This window comes from Lates calcarifer, linkage group LG15 (assembly GCF_001640805.2).
Source record: "Lates calcarifer isolate ASB-BC8 linkage group LG15, TLL_Latcal_v3, whole genome shotgun sequence".
Classification (NCBI taxonomy): domain Eukaryota; kingdom Metazoa; phylum Chordata; class Actinopteri; family Centropomidae; genus Lates; species Lates calcarifer.
Genome location: NC_066847.1, coordinates 10,397,526 through 10,417,919, shown reverse-complemented (window position 1 = coordinate 10,417,919; position 20,394 = coordinate 10,397,526). Strand labels below are relative to the sequence as shown.

The window sequence follows — 20,394 nt, the reverse complement described above, 5'->3', positions numbered from 1 at the left end:
TGGAGAAGGAGCCCACAAAGAAATGTTTCTGCTTGCCTTGTTGCTGTGTGGTAACAAGAGATTCATCATGTGTCAACACTGTATTTCAAATCAAACCAACAGGCTGAAGACTGATGTGTTCAGCATGATAAATACTTGATTTCAAGATAACGTTTGTCATGTGGCCAAATGTTTATCAGTGTGAACATTTCAGCATCTTTTAGCTCATTGTTTTGGTTCTATGACTCACGACTTCACTGTTTGGACCTGCTGTTATTTTACACAAAGCATGTTTTAGACACTAACAATTGGTATCTTAATATTGCATGAAAATAGAGATTACAAATATACCACTTCTGAAAAAAATACATTTCTGTGTAATTTAGAGATACAACCAAATCTTTCTTCATGTTTTATGTCCAGAGAAAAGAACAGCAGGAATTTGTGAACCCTTTTTAATTGGTACATATTAAACTGTATGTTGCATTATTTACACTAATTATTGGTCACTCAGGTCTATCTCTTTATCTGTTGCTTGATTTGAGAAGGTACAGAATACAAGATATTACAGAAAATCAAAGGCATTAATAAAGTGAGATACAAATTCAAGAATCTCTGAGCACACGTTTGAGACAGTTTTCATCTCACAGCTTGGCAGCTGATTTGTCAGGCTCAGGTCCCAGCCACTTCTCTCCTGAAACAGAGAATAAAATGAGTGTTTCACTAAAAGTATCCAAGTCTCCAGTGTGCAACAGTGGATTGAGGAAGACTACATCATTTTTATCTTTATCTTGTCACTTTTACATCATATGTGTTTGTGAATGATGCACAGTACAATAGTATCCTTACCAATGCAGTGGGCCATGAGCTCAAATCTGATCCAAAAAACATCTCTAGTTTTCCATCGACATGACACACCATCATGGGGAAGCCAAACGCCTGGAAAGAAGCATTAGGAGAGATTTTGTGTGTTATGCTGTAATGTCTCGTTTCTCTTTCCTGAATCCAGGAGAACTGAAGGACAACTGACCCCAAAATCAAGAGCTTTCTCTGTTGTATCTTTCAGCTTGTCTTTGATCTCCTTTGAGGTGGACAGCTCCAGCACGTCTTCAATTTCACTGTCAGACAAACCTGCTTTCTTTGCTGCCTGCAAGAGAGAAAAAAAGGTAACTGTGACAAAACTAAATAAATAGTGCGTCTAAATCTTTTTAAATGCAGTCAGACTGGATAAGTTGGTACCTCAGCCAGTGATGCAGGTTCTGTGATGTCTTTGTCCTCGCTCCAGATCCTTCTCCACAGCTCCCGGGACACCTGCTCCACCTGTTTGTCTCCAGCCTTTTCTTTCTCTTGTACTGCTGCCACAAATCGCATTGCAGACAAGGAGCCTAGGAGAAGAAAACAGAAGAACACCTGAAACTTAATGTAATATTAGCTTTGCACAATAGAGTAGTAGTACCACTACTGTCTTGTGCAAGGCTGGATTACCTACTGTCCAAGTTCCAAGTCCCAGAGCCCCAGTACCACTATGTATCAAACCTGAACCAACCAATATTTTTATGTCAACAATGAATCAGACGACTACAAGTAATGTGAGAAGTGTCACTCAAAGAGATGAACTTACAGAAAATTACCACCCAACCCATTCCACTCTGCTTTATGGAGCATTTTAGCATCTTTTAGCTCATTGTTTTGGTTTTATGACTCACGACTTCACTGTTTGGGCTTGCTCTCAGTGCCTCCATTAACCTTGTTCTCACACTATCTGCCCTGCACTGAAAGGCAAACAAAGTTAGCAACTAGCTGGTAAACACAGGGGCTTATTCAGCAGCTACAGAGCCAGATGTTTCAGAGATGAAAACAGAGCTAAGAGAAAGTGGATACCAGACTTACATTCATCAGGTGGCCAGAAACACAACTCCAAATGAATGCTAACATTGCTTTGTGTCTGCAAGAGACACAAGAGCTATAACAACTATATAAGGTGATAATATGTCAGTGTTACAGCTTTTTCCACTGAGCCGAAGTGGCTGAAGGGATCAGTGAATGCTGCTTTATGGTGGATCCTCCTTTAATAGCTTATTTTGATGACCTGCCTTATAGAAGGGTCCTGTGTCAACATTAGAGCTGCTATTAATGATTCTTCTCAATTAGTTGTTCTGTTTTTCTTAATTCATTTATTTGTCATTGTCTATAAAACCGGTTAATCCACTCATGGTCTCATCAGTACATTTTACAACACTGATCCCATCAGATCCTGTGTGTATTTACCTTTTTTGAACATGGCCTCAAAGGGGTCAGATGGAGCCTGCAAGGGAACATCAAAATACTCTGCCAGGCGGTTCAGATCCTTGGTCATGTACAAGAATTTGTTTGGAACCAGACCAGGAGGCTTGTTGCCTGTCACGACAGATATACAGGACATGGATACAGAACAGTAACAGTGGATATGAACATGTCAACATGTCACATGCCCTGCAAGTTTCTGTATTAACCTGATCCTTGCATGATGCCTCCCAGAAATGCAGGGCGCAGTTTGAGCTCTATGTTCCACACGTTTCTGTAGCGACACATGACCTGTAAAGACAAATTATCTGTGTTAATTTATAGAAAAGTGTTATAGTTAAAATGTTATTGAAGCTGGCTGTATATATAAGAAGACACAAACCTCAAAGCCAAGCCAAGAGTATGGAGAAACCACATCGTAGAACAACTCGACCACTTTCCTGGAGGTCATCTTCGGGTCCTAACTGTTCACAGTAACACTTTAAGTTAACTGTTGTGTAATGTGTTAATTTTAAAGAAACAGTTCCTTGTCATCCCAAACAGACTCGCTCTGTGTGTCAAAGTTCAACAAACCTGTCAGACGGCTGCGCTGCTCGGTGTAACGCTGAGAGTCAAATCCGTGCAACTAATCAGTGACAATACTTCGACACAAAACACCTGTGTTGGTTTTTAACAAACTTTAACAATAACCGTTGATGCTAACTAATGAGACACAGCTTTAAGTTAGCTACAGTTAGCTAGACACATTACTGCCCTCCTCTGGAACAACTGCGCACAGTGTACTACTGCCACCTACTGGACTGGAGTAGCTATTACACGTTAAAAAAGAAACTTTTTTTTTTCTTTTAAGCAGATAATTGACACAGTGTATTTTCCATGATGCATTACCAAGAATTAAGCGCAAATTTGAGGTGCTTCTACTTTATGCTACTATTTTAATACATGTCATTTTATTATTACATTATTCATACATTTTTGTAGGGTACAGTGCTGCTGTACTGCACAAATTGCTGTATTAAACTACACTAGTTTTTGCTAGATGTACCTAATAAACTGTCAACTGAGTGATTTTACCACATTTATGTCACAGCTGCGCTAACTAGTTAATTGCAGGTTAAGATTTTATACAGTCATATCAAATCTGAGTCAGATTTTATCTATTTAACTCAAAATCAGAAATGAAATAAATCCCAAATTTGCTGATGGGGCTTAAAGAAAAAAAAATGTGGCTTACATATTACAGAATCAGTAATAATATTCCACTGATGCAACTTAATTTATTTTTCTATTAATACTTTTTCTTATACAAAAGTTTGAATGTAGACCTTTACCCGTAATGGAGTATTTTTAATGATGAAAGATCTGAATACATAAGTAAAAGCATCACACTGCAGTAGCACATGCTGAACTGATTCTGGCTCATTACAGAGTATGCACACTCCAGCTGTGTGTTTACCTGTTTTATGAAGTGTTGATTGAGTAGAGCGGTATGCTCAGATGAGTAATGATAACAATTTCTCATGTACTTTTGTATTCTTTACAGATGCATTTCTGTTATATTATCATGAGTGCTCTTGCCATATGTTTTTATTTTGGATGTGTCCTATAATAAGAGTTTTACTCAAAGGAACCTGGAACTCATTTGTGATTTAAGTAACCACTAAATCAGTATATCCACATCCTCACTATCCTCACTGTCAGGGATATAAAGGAAACTCAACACACTCAAATCTCTACCATATGTATCCATAGTATAACTTTGGACAACTGTCCATAGGGAATCAGCTCAGATTCCTCCTTTAACATCTGCAACTAAGTTAAATCTATGCATCATAAATAACCTGTGGTGCTGTATTGTAAATTGAACAGGCCATTCTTCCTCTAACGTGCTTGTTCATCGTGCTTGTTAGTCATATGATTTTACAAACCACTGATCATGTTTTACTGGCATCATTAAACCCATCTTCTTAATTTAATTTCTGCTGTCCCCCACCTCTGTCTCCTTCCCCTTGTCTGCCTTTACATCCATCATTCACACAGTACAACTGATTTCCTGAAGATAAACACGTACACAGTCAAATTTGTCAAATTTAATAACAGAGCCGTGAACTCATCATTTTCTTCAAGCCTTTCCTGGCAGTTTTATATGTCATACATTTCACTGAAATACATTTTAAAGATTCTTATTAATCTAGAATATCACTGCTATGACAGTAAAATAGATATATTATCAGAAATACTGTTTACTTTTACACTCTATTTACATAGACGTCATCCACCTGGATAATAAAGTAGTCACCATATAGGCTAGCAATGTCTATATGCATATTTATGTCTAAGGTCTACAAATTAATAATTTTTTTTATGTCTCCTCTTGTGGACTTGCTGCTTGATCTTTGAGTTCAGCTGGTCTCAAACTGTCAGTGGGAGCAGGCAGAGGTCCTGGAGCTTTGTCACTGAAAACCAACAACATTATTACTCTGTCTTACTTGTCTATATTATTTAACCAACCCATGCGAAAGATACATTTTCCACCTGTTTTCATAGGTCTTACCTGTCTCCATCTTTCTCTGTCTGTAAAGAAAGTTAGAAAAGATCATTAGCTCAAGCCTTTGATCAATCAAACATCTTCCATTTTGTTGTAAGTTTTTACCTTTGGCTTCTGTGATGCACTGCCACCGGCCTTCCTGGGTACACCAAGAGTCTCAAAAGACTGGCTCCGCACTCTGATGGCTCTCTAATAAGAGAAAAATCAGAGGGAAAATTTGAAATTGTGAAGTCAAATATTCAAGAGTTTCTGACACTTCAAAGACAGGCCAACATTCACCTTAAAGTTTTCAATGAATCCTCCACTCCCCTCAGATGCCCCACGTACACCCTCAGAAGAGGGGAGAGCAGACAGTGATGGATCGCCCATCATGCACTGGGAACGTGTGGAGAGTTCAGCCTGCAAGCTCTCCAGGAGCGACGACCGAGTCCGCAGCTTCGTAAAGGGGGAGGAGGGAAAGGAGGTCGCACAGAGCGGAGAGATTATAGCTCATGAGCAAACGTTGAATCAGTTAAATGCAGGTGTTGTGCTGTTTTCCCCGTCTACCTCTAATCTGCTGAAGCGCTCAGCCTTATAGCAGGAAATCTCTGCATTGATGAGCTTGGTCAGAAGGAATTCTCTCAAGAGAGAACGCTGAAAGACAGGACAGAGGAAACCAAGACTTTTGAAGCATTTGACAGGACCCTTAAACTGAAGCAGCTAAACAAAATTCAGCCATCATTCATTTTATTGTTCACACCTGTGCTTTTTTTCTTCTAACACATGTCAAAATGTCTTCTGTGAAAAAAAAAGCCTATGGCAGAGGACTGTGGTAAATACTGTAAACTGTGTTCTCAGGGAGTTAATGAGGGAATTAGGAACAGATGTGCATGTGGGTGTGGAGACTGGGAAGACACACTGGGGACGAGCTGAACAGGGGCATTACCGACTGAATGACAAAAATATGCTGGAACTTCTAATTTAGCTTTTTGAAGTATCAAGAAAAAACAGAAGCAGCTGACTCAGCTGTACTTCTTGACTCTCTTATTATTTTTTTCCTTACATCTGTGAAGACTGGAGGATCTGGGATGACCGGGCCAAAAGGAGGAACATCCTCTCTGGCTGTGACAGACACCTGCAAAGAGGAGGAAAAAACATTTGAGCACAACTAATAAACTGGCTTGGCTGATATTATGAGCAAATATTAGCTCATTACAGACCTATATTAGTATATAGAGTATGTCTTCTGATAAGTAACAAACATTACATGCCTTTGCCTAGTTTGTCCACTAGGAGGCAGTGACATGTTTGTCGCACCATGTACATACAGTATATTGTTGGAAACTCCAAATTTAAGGACTCTTTATTAATGAATGTGTTGTGTAAATGAATATCAGCTGACATATTGATGGGTTTATTGAAGCCTCAATTAGTAATACCAGCATTAACTTCAAAAATCCAGGATCAGTTGGGTTGTTGAGTGTTTTTACTATACAGGCAAATCAGCCAAGATATAAGATGCAACTTCACTTTTCTTGATAGGATAGTTAGGTCTGTTTCTTACTCACCTGGTATGTAGCTCCACCCTTCTCCTCCCCCCTCTGAATCCTCCGGACCACCAGGAAACAGTGCAGGAAGTGTGATTTGATAACATCGCATAGAAAAGGGGTTTGACCCTCCTGGTAGACCAAAGCTACAATGTCATTACCAATGTGTCTTTTTCTTTGTAACTGTGTGGGATGATGATGATGATGAGGAGAAAAAGGTTTGTCAGTATCTGTTTTAGTGATCTGTCTCAAAAAAAAAAAATCATCAGAGAGACAGAGTTATGATTCATCAGCACAGACTGGACGGACATCCAAACATTGACTGACCTGCTGTGGGTCACCCTCTGTGAAAGGCAGTTTAGTTGCGACATGGAACATGATTTCTCTTCCATGAAAGGAAGTGAAGACTGCTTCACTTCCTGTCTGACCATGACAGACGTCCAGTCCTCCTCTGAACCTGCAAAAAGGGAGTGAAGAGAAGAAATCATGTGATTTTACACAGTTGCATTTGTCAACTCTGCGTCATACTTTACCCGGTGAAGCCTTGCAGTTGAATCGTCTCTCCCAAAATGGACAGGAACTCTTTAAACTCTTCACTTTCGTCATTGTTACTGAGTATGTCCTCCTCTGTGAACTAGGGAGAGATGGACTGTGTCTGAGAGGGAGTAGTTATGATATGGCGCAATATTTCAGTCATTTTAATAAAAATGCAGGACGTTGTGAAGTAAAGCACCAGTCCTTTACCTGCCCATCCTTTTGGTACAAAACACCAAACTTGAAATTAGGAGACACTCTGTGCTCATCGAATGCCGTTATGAGCTCTGGAGCCTGAGGGATGAGAAAGGGAGATCAGCTTTGAGAGGATTTGTCTAAAATCCATGGTCTTTATTTATTTATTATTCATTTTACCTTCAGGTAGCTGACCACTTCAAACTTTGAGACAGTCACTCGGTCACAGAGCATCTGAAGAGAAATTGATTTCGACTTTATGGACATCTCTTAACTAGCCACCTACCAATGACTGAAAGTATCTAAGTACATTTATTCAAGCACTTAAGCATAACTTTGAGGTACTTTTTACACACAAAACATATAATCAGTTTTAAAACATGATTAATCATTATAAATTAAACTATCCTAAAGTATATAAAGTTGGTAAAATGAACTCCACCTCAACCACCTACAACAATTACAATGACTCATACATCTTATTGCACCAATAAAAATAATCAAATTATATAAATCATAATCAAAAATAAGGCCATTAACTTTAACTCATGTATTTATGTATATATATATTTTCTTATTATACTTCTGTAATTGTATTTTTACAGTGTAATATTCATTATTATATCTGAATACTCTTTCTACCAGGATAAGTAGTTTCGGTACCTTTGCTAGTTCAACAGCAGATGGGATGTTAGGGAACAGAGACACAGAGAAAACTCCATGCAAAGAGCACTCCTTCATTCTGTGAGACAACATAGTAATCGACACAGGAACATTCAAAGAGTCAATTAAGACATGTTTTAAAATATATAAATACACGTTGCTTTAAATAATGACTTGTGTCTGACAGGGTTTTCCCACAGTTACATCTTCTTCTTCTTTATCATTTCAGAGAAATTCATACGTCACTCTGCACAGTGAAGCGCAAACATACACGAGGTAATAATAAGCAAAACACATTTTTGAGTTATGGACTGTACTTATATAAATGGACTGTACTTATATAGCACTTTTCTAGTCTTTTCCACCACTCAAAGTGCCTCACACTACAGATCACAGTCACCCCATTCACACTGCAAACATTCATACAGCACTTGTTCTATACAAACAGTGCTTTCTAGCACAGACACACACATTCGCACACCAATGACACACATCAGAGGCAATTTGGGGTTCAGTATCTTGCCCAAGGATACTTCGGCATGCGGACTGGAGGCAGGAGCCGGGAATTTAACCACCGATCTTCTGATTGGTGGGCGACTGCTCTACCTCCTGAGCCACAGCCGCCCGAGTTAAGGGGTGCATTGCTCTGAGATATGTGTTTGGTCATATTGCAGCTTGGAATCAACAAAAATATGGCTGAAATAGCCAAAGATCACAACCTTAGTATCACCCGTAGCTTATTCTCCTCTTCCTCCAAACACACAGAGAGAACCAGCGGTCCCAAGGACGGATCCACTGCTGTGAACGAGTGATGGTACTAGAAGGGCAAAGTGATATATTCATTGAGTTTGCACAATGGCAATTTCTACACTTAGTTTGAATATAAAGCTTCATATGAAATCTACTAACCCTTGAGCGGAAGAACTCGTGATAGATTTTGGCCTCTCCATCTCGTTCCATGATGTCGTAGCTCTCCGGATCGAGGCCATAGTGGGAGGAGGTGGGACTCACATCCACAAGCCTCTCCAGTGGGGGGTCTATCCAGTAGCCCCCCGACTCTGAAGGGAGAATGAGCGGCAGTTCTCCACCTATCGTTAAAAGCTGAGACTAAAATAGACACAAAGGAGCTACTGATAATGTTGCAATGAGGGCCCCGTCTTGTTTGTAAGTTTGCACCCATATAAAGAGTCAGCTCTGTGGTTTTTATTTGCAGATTGAAGACTAACCTTCAGAGGCAGGGGGAATTCACACCGTTGCTCATCGATCCTGCTGCCCTGATGGACAAGAGGAACACTGATGATCAGAAACACACGCAGACACACACACAACACACACGATCAATCATACTGTAACTCACCTGCAGCTTTTCAATGATTTCAAACAGCTCTGTGTCCTGATACAAGCAACAGGAAGCAGACGTCAGACAGAAATGCAGAAAGAGAGAAAGGGAAGGAGAAACATGGGGAGGAAGAGGAACATGACAAACGACTCAGCCGGGGGTGGAAACTGACTTCTCAGAAACGCAGTATATGAAAATACATTAAGAATATTTAAGTATAATAATAAAGGGAACATGAATGCTGAACATGATAATGATATCACCCTCTGGTTGTTGCTGGCAGAGAGGAAAGGCTTGCTCTCACTGGCAGGAGAGTCCAGGATCCCCAGTAGGTTGTTGTCTTCTGCAGATTCAGGTCTGCGAGCAACAGGTTGATTTACACAACAAGACGGCACAATTCATCATCGCTTCTCATTCATTTCTTACACAGTAAAACTTAGATTGTTAACTCAAAACAGCTGCAACACTGTGAAAAATAAAACCTCACCTTGTCTCATCCCCACATGTGAATCTATCCTCACTGTAAACAAGGAAGTGAAAACCACTCAGAGAGGAAAACGGACCATCTTAAACTGACAGGGTTACTTAGATCTAAAAATAATATTTTCAATTCAGCATTTGTAGCTACTCAGTTGACTTTTTTGTAGAGATTGTCAGTCCTGATATGAGACAAATTGTGTTTTTACTCACCCTCCATATGCCCCAAAAGTAAAACTTCTCTTTCTGGAGAAGGACATGTCATTCCTCTTTTCTCTCTCCATGGCTTTGGTGTCACTGTGAGTGTTTGTACATGCCGGTTTGTTGCCGAGTCAATCAGGGCTGGCTAAGGTTGAATTAATTCACTCTATCATTCTGTCACTCCTCCTCCTCTCTGCCCCCTGCCTCTCACTCATTTAAGCTTCCCTTTCCTCCCCTCTGTCCTGCTGTCAGCCAGACAGGCAGGCAGCATTAACCCACTCATGGTCACAGGTGTAGCAGCCATCACAAACTACAACGTGGACACGGTCAGGTTGCTTCACGCCATCGATCCCTGTGCTCGGATAAACACTCGTGGTGGTTTCTCAGGCTGACTGAGCTCAAAGATAGACTTGTAAATAAATAAAGAAATGGGTGAGACATTTTCTCCTGGATCTGTTACCCTTTGAGTCAGTAAGGATCATCAATTATTGACAGCACACACAGTGAGGGTGAGGAGATCGACAGCAGGGGAGGGTGAAGTTGGCCTCAGGAGAGAGAGGGCGAGAGATGAAGACAAAAAGAAAGAGATAGAGGAGGTGTGCACATTTAAATGGTGTCACATGAAGCAAATTACATTTTTTGTAGTAACTGGGAATCTTAAATAAATAATATTTGTACAGTGGGTTAAAGAGATATGCAGAACCTGTATTTATCAAACTGCTAAAAGTGAAATTTTGGACATAATAGAGGATAAAAGTAAAAATCCCTTACTTTTAGCCCCACCTGTAACCTTTAAAAAAACTATTTATCATACGTTTTTTGTCCAGAGATGGAAAATGTGCTCAGATCTTTTACTTAAGCAAAAGCACAAATATCACAGTGTAAAAATACTCCATCACAAGTGATAGTCTTACATTTAAATGCATTATGTATTTACACTATCAAAGCAAAAATACTTGTTCAGCAGAAAAATGCCTCCCATTAATGTTATTTTATAGTATATTACATATCAGAATTGATGCTTTCATATGCAAATAACATTTTGCTGTTGTAATCAGTCTAGATGGGACAAATTTTAACTAATTTATCCACAGTTTGTTTAGTTTGGTGATTCCTAGGGGCTGGAGTTAGGATTTTCATAACTTGTCACTTTCAATGTTAAAATATCACAAAGATATTTTTAGACCATTTACATATTTGTTTCTGTGTAATCTCTTTTCTTTCTCTTTCGTTTAGGACCAAATTCCCAGTGTTATTTTCTCTAATATACTTCCTCAACCAGCAGCAGACTCCTTGCTCATCTGTATTCTAAATATAAAATAGCACAAAATAGAAATACTGAAGTAAAGTACCGATACCTTTAAAAGTTAATTCAAGTAAACGTCTTATTTACATTTCTTCACTGTTAATTACACATCTTAATCAAATGTTTGTGTGTTTTAGAGCTATGATCATGTCTATTTTCATGACTTTAAATTATTTTATTTTGAATCCCACTCCACTTTCTTAATTTCCAGCCAATAACAGTCAATGCTCTTCATGTTAGATGGCTCACTATTAGAGAGCTGTTTGTGCCTGTCTTCAAAGCGCCCCTTATCAATTGGTTACTTATTTATAGAAAACGGCTTCAAATTCAAAATGCCCTTGATTCCAGTATTTTACAGTAGTTTCACAGTAGGTGGTGACCGCCTGTAAGAAGCCATATGATTGGCCACTTGAAACGTCACTCAAGAGTTATTGTGCTGTCATTGGTTCCGATCCAAAACAACGACTCGTGTAGCCCCGCCCCTCCCGTTGCAGCACTGCATACCCGCGGAAGTTGGTTTGTGGAGTGTGGACGGGATGTTGTTAATTTACGTGAAATAGTGTGAAACACGTCGACATTTTGCTGTAGTTTTTCAGGACGTTTTCATACTCCGTTGCAGAAACAGGAGAACGGTAAGAAGTAGGGCTAGAAGCCATCACATTTCGCTCACTTTAATGCAGGAAAAAGGGGGCAGTCGAAGTTAGCTTAGCTAGCACATTAGCATCGGCAATTAGCCACCAGCGTCAGGTTACCTGTAACGTTAACTACAGACTGTGAAGTAGTTTTTTTTTTTATGGTAAGCTGACACGAGTGCGTGTGTAACGTGTAGATAATTGGCGATATGTCAGAGTGAGAGAGTCCAGCAACAGTAAGGGGAAGACAATACTGAAGAAAAAAACAATATGTGTATTGTACAATGTACAATATGTATTGTAGTGAGACCCTGGAGTTGTTGACATTGCCTGTCACCTCGTTTTACTGTGGCTCCCCCTGCGTTTTGTTGTTATGGAGGTTCATGTGTCTTATTATCTGTCCTGTAACCAGTCTGTTGGAGCAAGATGTTGGAGTGTGGCATGCTGGAGCGGGACAGACAGACTCTTCGGAGACGCTCCGCTGTCCTCTGCAAACAGCTGGTGGTGGATGAGTTGCTCATTCAGTCGTTGCAGGCGGACGACATACTAACCGAGAGCATGGCAGAGAGCATCATGGTATGTAAACACCGATTCATGGCATGTTATCACTCTCAGGTAGTACACAGCTGTCAGTCTTCTGTCAACACAAATGATCTTCGTTGACTATTAACAACATTCAGGTGTAATTTAAGTCAACTACCTACCTGTTTGAATTGCTGGCAGTAGGTTGTTGGATGGCTACCCACAGTTTTGGTTAAGGTTGTGGTGAAGTTTAGGCCCACAGGTTAAATCAGTGTATCTCAACTTGGGAGTCAGAACCTCTAACAGGTTCCAGGATAAATCAGTGCGCTCAAACTAAGATTACAGGGATGTTTCAAAAATACTGGATACTTTCTTTTCTCTAAGCCTTTAAACATATTTTGAATTAAACAAAATTGCTCTGTGGCTGAATGCTTATCATTCATGTCCATATTTAGGACTTGACCTCATGCTGCATTCATGTAATCTCAACAGAATGGGAAGAAAAGGAAAAATAAGTGTTGTTCTAACTTGGGAGCACTCACACATTAAGCCAAGGTGGTTAGCCCAAGCTTTAACCTTGTAGTCACACCAGATAAATTAACTGCTTTTGTTTTGTTATATATTTGTAGCAGTTTGTTACCAAGTAAAAACAGATACAAACAGAGTATTAAAAGTAGCTGAATTGATATTGATATTGATATTAGTGTTAATATTGGATTTTATTGTGATGTAAATGCCAGTGGTGATGCATTTGCAGCCACTGTGTGCAGCAGACATTGCTTAAATTTAAGGGGTCACGAGCCAAATGGCTTGGGAACCACTGGGTTATGAACTAACTAATAAACTAATAAAATATAAACTTTAGTTTCAAATGTGTGAAGATGCAAAATGGCCAAAATCAAAGAGTCAACAGTTGAAGTTAGTTAGCCATCTGTTTGAAACAATCTCATGTAAATGCATGGATTTCCTCCTGGTTAACATGACTGATTATCACCTGAGATGCTCCCTTTAAAATGCATGTCATTTTATTATTTAGACAGATCTTGATGACACAGAGTCAACACTGAACAGTTGGAAAATAAAATGCCTTGATATTAGGGATGTGAAAATAGTAAATCAAATGTACTTTAAGATATTTTTGTCAGTGATCCCTGTTTTTCCATCTCTTCTACTCCAGGCTGAGCAAACATCTCAGAAACGAAGCTGGCGTTTGCTACTGCTCTTACCAAAGCGAGGTCCCAGGGCCTTTAGCAGCTTCTGCCAAGCTCTGCGAGAAACTGAGCAGCAACATCTGTGTGACCTGCTCACACAATCACCAGAAAAAGATGGCAAAGAGACACACATAGAGGTGAGTGTATATGTCAGTGAACATCAGTGCATGTCACCACACACACAGCACAAAGCTACACACAGCAGATTCTTACCAGAGTTAGTGCAGTTTTTAGACTGTTTTCTACTCACAGAGTATTCAGCCTGAGGAAGAGCCAGAGGCAAAGGCAGGGCGACTGGTCATGCAGACAACAGAAAGGAAGAGAGAGGTGAGCAGAATGCTTACAGTCTCTCCACCAGGACTATGGCAGGCATTGTCACTGCACAGGCAAAAGTGAACAAAAACTATCTCAAGGAAGTTTAATCGAAAACAACTGAACTTAGTTGTAGTCTAGGAAGACGTTTCACCTCTCATCCAAGAGGCTTCATCAGTTCGTGTTCGCATCTGACCAGGCTGGGACTGGTCCAACTGATGCGAACACGAACTGATGAAGCCTCTTGGATGAGAGGTGAAACGTCTTCCTAGACTACAACTAAGTTCAGTTGTTTTCGATTAAACTTCCTTGAGATAACTATGACCTGGATAAATGAGAATATTCACAGGCTTGAACAAAAACTACTGTCAGGAGAAGTTTGGATCATTGATTATGTCTTTTGAGGAGGTTTCATAAATGTCAGCTCAATTATACATGCTCGCAGTTCTAATAATGGTATGCTCCAGTTACATGGTCTTCTGCAGACATCCTCATTAGACACAGAGGAAAAAAGTGAGGTGAGCAGCACCACGTCACATCCAGTCCGAGCCTCAGATAGCTGCTTTCGCTCAGAGTCATCGTTCAGAGGGTCGGTCCCAGTCAGGGAGGATGACAGGGACAAAGAGAGACAGAAGATGAAGAAAAGGGGAAGAGATAAGCAAACAGATGTGAGAATTACTTACCATATCTATCTTATGTTGACAACCAGATGGCCTGCTGGGATAGTCAGACAGCAGGCAGGAGATTACCTAATAGTTCAGTTGTCATATTCCCACAACAAACAACAGCTGCCTCTGAAAATTATCTGTCTAATATGGCTTGTGTTATAGCAGCTAATGTTTTGTCTTTAATAATTTGTGCGTGATTTTAAATTTCAGAGGTATACGGACTCCTCTCTCCCACATCCCACGCAGGAGGGTGTTGCAGCCAAGAGAGCAAGGACACATGGTGAGTGGTGTTGCAGTGTGGCATGCATTCAGGTTAAAAAAGGTTTCTTTGTGTCCAGTGTTGTTGACAGTATTTTTCTGTTTCCCTGGAGACACAGGGTGGTGTCTGGACAAAAGAGTTTATCAGATGTTCAGTTTTAAAACACAAGTAATCAAATACACTTTAAAACTAAAACATTCAGTGGTCAGCAGCTGCTTAGACAAGTTTTGTCTGTGCGAACTGTTTATTATTCAGTCTTATCATTGAGAGAACTGTAGGAGTGTGGTTGCTCTAGTATTTGGCTGCCGTCTGTACCTGCAGGCACCACGCCCCAAGAGTGACTCATTCACAGCACTGTAGTACAGAGTTTGTTGTCACACCACTGCTGCTGGCGGGAACACACATTGATTTAAAACTTTGCATGAGCATTTTAATTTGCAAGTAGAGGTTTTAATTCTGTGTGTGTGTGTTTGTGTGTGCTGCAGAGTCCATGGAGTTTAGCCTGGATGCAGATAGTCCCATCAACACTCCTGTTCTCCCGTGCACTCCTGAATTTTACCATTCCCACTGCCAGCAGGTAAAATACCTCTCCCCACTAGGTCATCTCAACAGCAGCTTAACTCTGTTACGTTTTACCTGTGGCCTGTTACGTCATACATCTTCAGTGTCTCACCACCTTTCTGGATGTAAGTCAATATATAGCACTGAATAAAGATATTCTTAAAAGTTAGAGAAGTTGTAAGTTTAAATACTTCTTTTCCCTTTTCATTGCCTTTACATGTGTTTTGTTTTAATATCTCTTCCCCTCCTCCAGTCTTACAGAATGAATTCATCCCCCCGTGGCTTTGCCTTGGTGATCAGTAACGTGACCTTTGACCCTTGTGCTGCCGCAGACCTTGACCCCAGGAAGGGAGGTGAAGTCGATGATGAGGTCCTCAGGAAGGTCTTCACAGAGCTGGACTATGTGGTTACTGTCCACAGAGACCTCACTGCTCAGGTAGGACACAGACACAGACTCAATATGCCTTTATGGGATGTTGTTAGAAATGTGAACCATGTGTTTTATTAGGTGTCAAACAGAAAAAGGAAGTTGTAAAACAGAGGAACAGCCTTTTGAGCTTGAACCATTTTGGCGGTTGCTGACAGAGCCAGCTCTCTCATTATAAGATATGTTTGGCAAGTTTGTTTAGGTCAGTTCCCATTTTCAGTGCTGTTCAGTGTGGTGATGTTACCACAAAACAAACACACATTTTACATATTCGTCATTTAGCCTGTTCTAAGAAACTTGAATGAACTGAATGAGGAATGTCATTGTCTTCCTTAAAGACACACACACCCAAAGCGTGGGTGTTGGCTGTGAGAGCAGGGAGACCTTGACTTTAAATGAAAATGCTACTCAAACTTAGAAAAATCTATGTAAGCACTTGGTTACTTTACCAACCACTTCAGCATTAAAAAAGTAACCTTCAAACAAAAACCTGACAAGCCTTTGATGCATGCCTATCTATGCTACCCACAGTTTTCCTGATTCCTTATTCTTTGCGTAGGGCATGAGGTCGTGCATTGAGAATTTTTGCCGACGGCCAGAACACCGGACAGCAGACAGCTGTGCGGTGTGTCTGCTCTCCCATGGAGTGGAAGGAGCTGTGTATGGCACAGACGGACAGCTCCTGCAGGTGTGTTTCTTAAATAATTTTTTTTCTGATGTATGCAAGGGTAAAAATGCAATCTCTTTTCAGATATTTGAGTGTGTCACTTTGTCATTTTCAGCTGGACTGGGTGTTTGAGGCCTTTGACAATGCGCACTGTCCACTGCTACAAAATAAACCGAAGATGTTTTTCATCCAGGCCTGCAGAGGAGGTAAGACTCTGTAATTAGGAAGTGATGCTGGGTAAGACCCATAAGGAATCATATTTGGGACTATGCAAATGTTTGAGAATGTATTACGCTATACATGTTAAATCTCTGCAACATCTTGAAACCACTTAAGAGCAAGAGATCAGAGAGATGCCAGCCTGTCTCTCCACACGTACAGATGTTGTTACGCTCCTGGCCACTGACCTTGGTGGTAGTTTATTATATGGTATCTTAAGGTATCAAATCTCAATGTTCTGCAATAGCCCTGAATAAAACAGAATGCAATATGAGTACAATAATAGTCCATAAATATTGTAATTAATCTGTGACTTAACCAGGCTCTCAGCTAATTAGTCAGTCTCTGTGATGGAGGTTATGACCTGACTACACAGCTGATGACGCCCCTGACAAATCCTCAGACCCCTCAGGAGCAATCCTAATTACTGTCATGCGTTTCCTCTCTCTACCACAGAGCCCACCACAGGTGTGCCACTGAAAGGCCATTAGATGTGGTTGGCCAATGCATCTGCAAATAGCTTCAGTGAAAACCAATAATTGTTTTATTTCCAGTGTTCAGGGTGTCATTGGTTACATTCCTGGATTTAAAATTTACGTAAAAGATTTGGAGAAATGGCAGCAACAATGTGTTGAAATGGTCAGGCTTTGATGTTTTTGTCATGCAGAAATTAAGGGGCTGTGTTTGTTTTTCTAACCAAGGCTATTGCCAGATACTAATGTTTGTTTTCCTCAGAAATAATTCTGAAAATTCAGTTGAAAAGATGGTTATATGTGATGAGTACAGATTTTTTTTTCCAGTTTTTGGTTTATCACAGAATGTTGAGTTGCAGAAAATCAGTGTGGATCCCTGTGAGCTTGACATTGATGACTAAACAGCTTTGTTTTAGATGTGCTCAGATGTTATACTTTATGTTTTCACCAGGACTCTGAGAAGTATCAGGTTTAGTATTTGAGATAAAGACCAGAATGTCTCAAGACCAAGACTGAACTTGAGTATTTCAGCCCTGATTTTTGCACCAGATATTTAAAAAACTGGCAGATGTTAGAAGCTAAATTGAAATCTTCTTGTCTTCCAGATGAGATGGACTGTGGCGTGGAGCAGATAGATGGACCAGCGAGGACCTGCTCACCGAGCTGTGAACAGCGAGATGCTGGGAGGGAAGGGCAGGGGGATGCAGACTCCAGACAGAGAGGGGACATGGGGAGGCCCAGGATTAAACTGCCCCAGCGATCGGACATGATCTGTGGCTATGCATCTCTCAAAGGTCAGAGAATTTGTAAGTTTGTCTCTTTTTGCTATTCTGGGGTGGATTTATTTATGAAATGTGCAAATATGTTAATTAACTGAATTGTTTTTGGTATTAAAAAGACAAAACTCTGCAGGCAAATTAATGAGGCAGTACTGATGTGCTGTAATGGGTGCAGTGGAACAAAGGGAGGTTGTGAACACTGATTTTTATAAGCTCTCATTTAATCATTGAAGCAAGATTTCAACCATGAAAGTCAAATCAGTGTGTGGGCTAACTCCCTCTTTTCTACTCCATAATGCTGATTTTTCCTGCTCCTGATTTCCACCAAATCCTGTTTTTTTTTTTTTAAGATTTGCATAAAATGTAGAAACACTTAATATTTTAAATCCCAGTTTAAGATGTAAATTCATAATTTTCAGTCTCTATTTCCAGGCATCACCTTTTCTCTGTCTCCCTCCATCTCATCTTAATGTATTAAGCCATTGTTTGATCTCTTCCACCTCAAGGCACAGCAGCCATGCGAAACACCAAGAGAGGATCCTGGTTTATCCAGGAACTTAACACAGCACTCCGTCTCCATGCCAGAGACACACACCTCGCAGACATCCTGGTGCAGGTGAACACAAGTGTCACATACTTTCATACACAGACTGTATAAAATATGCTTTCATGGCTCTAATTGTTTCTTCTCTTCATTTTTCTCTCACCTGTCTTTAGGTCAATGGGCGAATCAAGGAGCGAGAGGGTTACGCCCCAGGCACTGCTCACCACCGCTGCAAAGAGATGTCAGAGTTCACCAGCTCATTGTGCAAAGACCTCTACCTGTTCCCCAAGTACCAGCCCCAGTATTGATATATGCAAATATGAACATACAGGGATGAACACACACAGACCATTCCTTGCCTCTCACTAAGGCCACACAACTGTTCATTCCATGCCAATTACTGCCACACACTCACACATTCCCCTGTTACAACATCACATCCAAACAGAGGATTTATTCATTCATATTTTCTTTTTGAATACTGCCTCCACACACACACACACACACACACAGATAGATCTTGGAAAGGAATGAGGAGCACACTTATGTTAATCAGCATATACTCATAAATGAGCAACATATTAGCATACATCTTTCTCATTTATCTGTGTGTCTGTCTATGCCAGTTAGAGGGTTTAGATTTTAATCGTTTTTAGTCAAAGACAGATTTATTTTTTGTTTTCTCACTGCACAGCTACTTTCAGGTTACACAAGTCGCTCTTTTTAAACTGTATTTTATACACAGATCTATTTTTGTGGCTTTATTTTGTATGAAATTGTTTTTATAAGGATTTTTAATCCCATTTTCTTTTATTTGTACATAATGTTTGTTAAAAGTTTCTTGTTTTTAGTATAGTGACAGGCAGGGGGCAGCACAGCAGAGAAAAATGCATTTCATCTCTCTCATCAATATTATTTATGTCTCCTGCAGTTCAAATTGATCTTTACTGTTATGATCTCAGACAGCTTTCATTATAGAGAGAGTCCGCTACAGCGATGATTCAACAGTTAAGTCACAGCTGCAGATTTTTAACTGCTCTCATCAGTCGTTCCCATTTTTGTGGTCATATATTTTGCCTTATGAAGAGGAAAACACCTACAAGGCAGCTTCAAAACAAAATCATGAAGTGTTTAAGACTTTTTCTGCTTTTGCTCTTGGATGTTCAATCAGCAAAAAATCAGCCATTTAACCTCAAATTTCATGAAGACACCCACTGAAAACCTGCGAACTCCTCCTCATATTAGCTGTGTTACTGTAGATCTGTCTCTGTCGGGGTGGTGGGCTGCCAGGGGAATGTGGTGCTACTTGTGGGGGTCATACACCTACTGTATGAACTCTGACCTTTATGCTAACTCTGACTCCGAGTGGCTGTGGGAGTGCTGCAGACTTTGACTCCCTTATTGTATTATGGTGTAATTTTACTTTATCTGATACAGTACAGTACAGGACAAAACATGTATTACCTTGTCTTCCATAAAGAATTTGCAGTTTTCTACAGCCGCCTGTGCCATGTGAGGATTATCTATCAGACAAATTTATGACCATGGTGGTGCTTTCACAGTATATTGTATCACTTTGGCCCCCACCCCACCCCCCTCACACACACTGAGGAAATCTATTTCTCAAGGCTGTATGAGCATTGATGTTTCCCAGAAAAGGCCTTACCGGGCAAACTGTGTGTAGTTACAGCAGTGTTGTAGTGAAGAAAATGGAATATGTGGTCGAAACAGTATTGATCGTTAACCATCTGTAAACAAAGACACCTTTAAACTGTGTGTGAGGTGCTCTTGATAAGAGTTTACCCTGGTCTGGAACTTGCTCACTCCCCTTATGTTCTGGTTTTTATTATTTAAAAGTATAAAAGGGTCACTCTTGCAGAGTGAGAAGTTTTGAAGGTTTATATTTGCTGCCAAGTTCTGCTAAGGTGCAGTGTGGGGGGACCGAGGGAAATTTATATTTCTGTCAACACCAGTGACTGCCAAATGTTCTATACAATAAACAGGCCGTGGTTTTTAAACTAGACAAATTCACGTTTTCTTTCCCTAAAGGTGCATGTGCATATGTGTGT

At 40.2% G+C, this 20,394-nt stretch overlaps 3 protein-coding genes across 7 annotated transcripts; 1 reads left to right on the top strand and 2 right to left on the bottom strand.

The window, feature by feature from the left end:
• Window positions 1-419: 419 nt before the first annotated feature.
• LOC108887340 (glutathione S-transferase kappa 1) lies at window positions 420-3,046 on the bottom strand. Its single transcript, XM_018682720.2, is given in 9 exon segments — window positions 420-673; window positions 829-858; window positions 861-918; window positions 1,010-1,126; window positions 1,219-1,364; window positions 2,248-2,376; window positions 2,472-2,553; window positions 2,645-2,726; window positions 2,836-3,046. Coding segments are annotated over 8 exon segments (681 nt in total). The 5' UTR covers window positions 2,714-2,726; window positions 2,836-3,046; the 3' UTR covers window positions 420-623.
• A 1,291-nt stretch (window positions 3,047-4,337) lies between these two features.
• Window positions 4,338-9,965, bottom strand: rap1gapl (RAP1 GTPase activating protein-like). 2 transcript variants are annotated; one of them, XM_018682710.2, is made up of 19 exons: window positions 9,758-9,965; window positions 9,555-9,587; window positions 9,331-9,424; window positions 9,086-9,121; window positions 8,955-9,002; window positions 8,638-8,835; window positions 8,448-8,545; window positions 7,729-7,807; window positions 7,246-7,299; window positions 7,081-7,164; window positions 6,870-6,970; window positions 6,664-6,793; window positions 6,358-6,579; window positions 5,853-5,924; window positions 5,357-5,443; window positions 5,090-5,245; window positions 4,916-4,999; window positions 4,817-4,836; window positions 4,338-4,718 (listed from the first exon to the last, which is right to left on the bottom strand). In XM_018682710.2, the coding sequence occupies exons 1-19, from the start codon at window positions 9,826-9,828 to the stop codon at window positions 4,625-4,627; spliced, it is 1,761 nt and encodes a 586-aa protein (XP_018538226.1). In that variant the 5' UTR covers window positions 9,829-9,965; the 3' UTR covers window positions 4,338-4,624. The 2 variants fall into 2 exon arrangements, with proteins under 2 accessions (XP_018538226.1, XP_018538227.1); XM_018682711.2 differs by having other exon boundaries at window positions 6,358-6,519; window positions 9,758-9,963.
• A 1,565-nt stretch (window positions 9,966-11,530) lies between these two features.
• Window positions 11,531-20,343, top strand: casp2 (caspase 2, apoptosis-related cysteine peptidase). 4 transcript variants are annotated; one of them, XM_018682717.2, is made up of 12 exons: window positions 11,531-11,683; window positions 12,096-12,259; window positions 13,383-13,553; window positions 13,669-13,743; window positions 14,607-14,676; window positions 15,141-15,232; window positions 15,470-15,652; window positions 16,203-16,331; window positions 16,426-16,516; window positions 17,608-17,796; window positions 18,288-18,397; window positions 18,499-19,823. In XM_018682717.2, the coding sequence occupies exons 2-12, from the start codon at window positions 12,110-12,112 to the stop codon at window positions 18,631-18,633; spliced, it is 1,395 nt and encodes a 464-aa protein (XP_018538233.1). In that variant the 5' UTR covers window positions 11,531-11,683; window positions 12,096-12,109; the 3' UTR covers window positions 18,634-19,823. The 4 variants fall into 4 exon arrangements, with proteins under 4 accessions (XP_018538233.1, XP_018538232.1, XP_018538234.1 ...); XM_018682716.2 differs by having other exon boundaries at window positions 17,608-17,808; XM_018682718.1 differs by lacking the exon at window positions 13,669-13,743 and having other exon boundaries at window positions 17,608-17,808; window positions 18,499-20,343.
• Window positions 20,344-20,394: the final 51 nt, after the last annotated feature.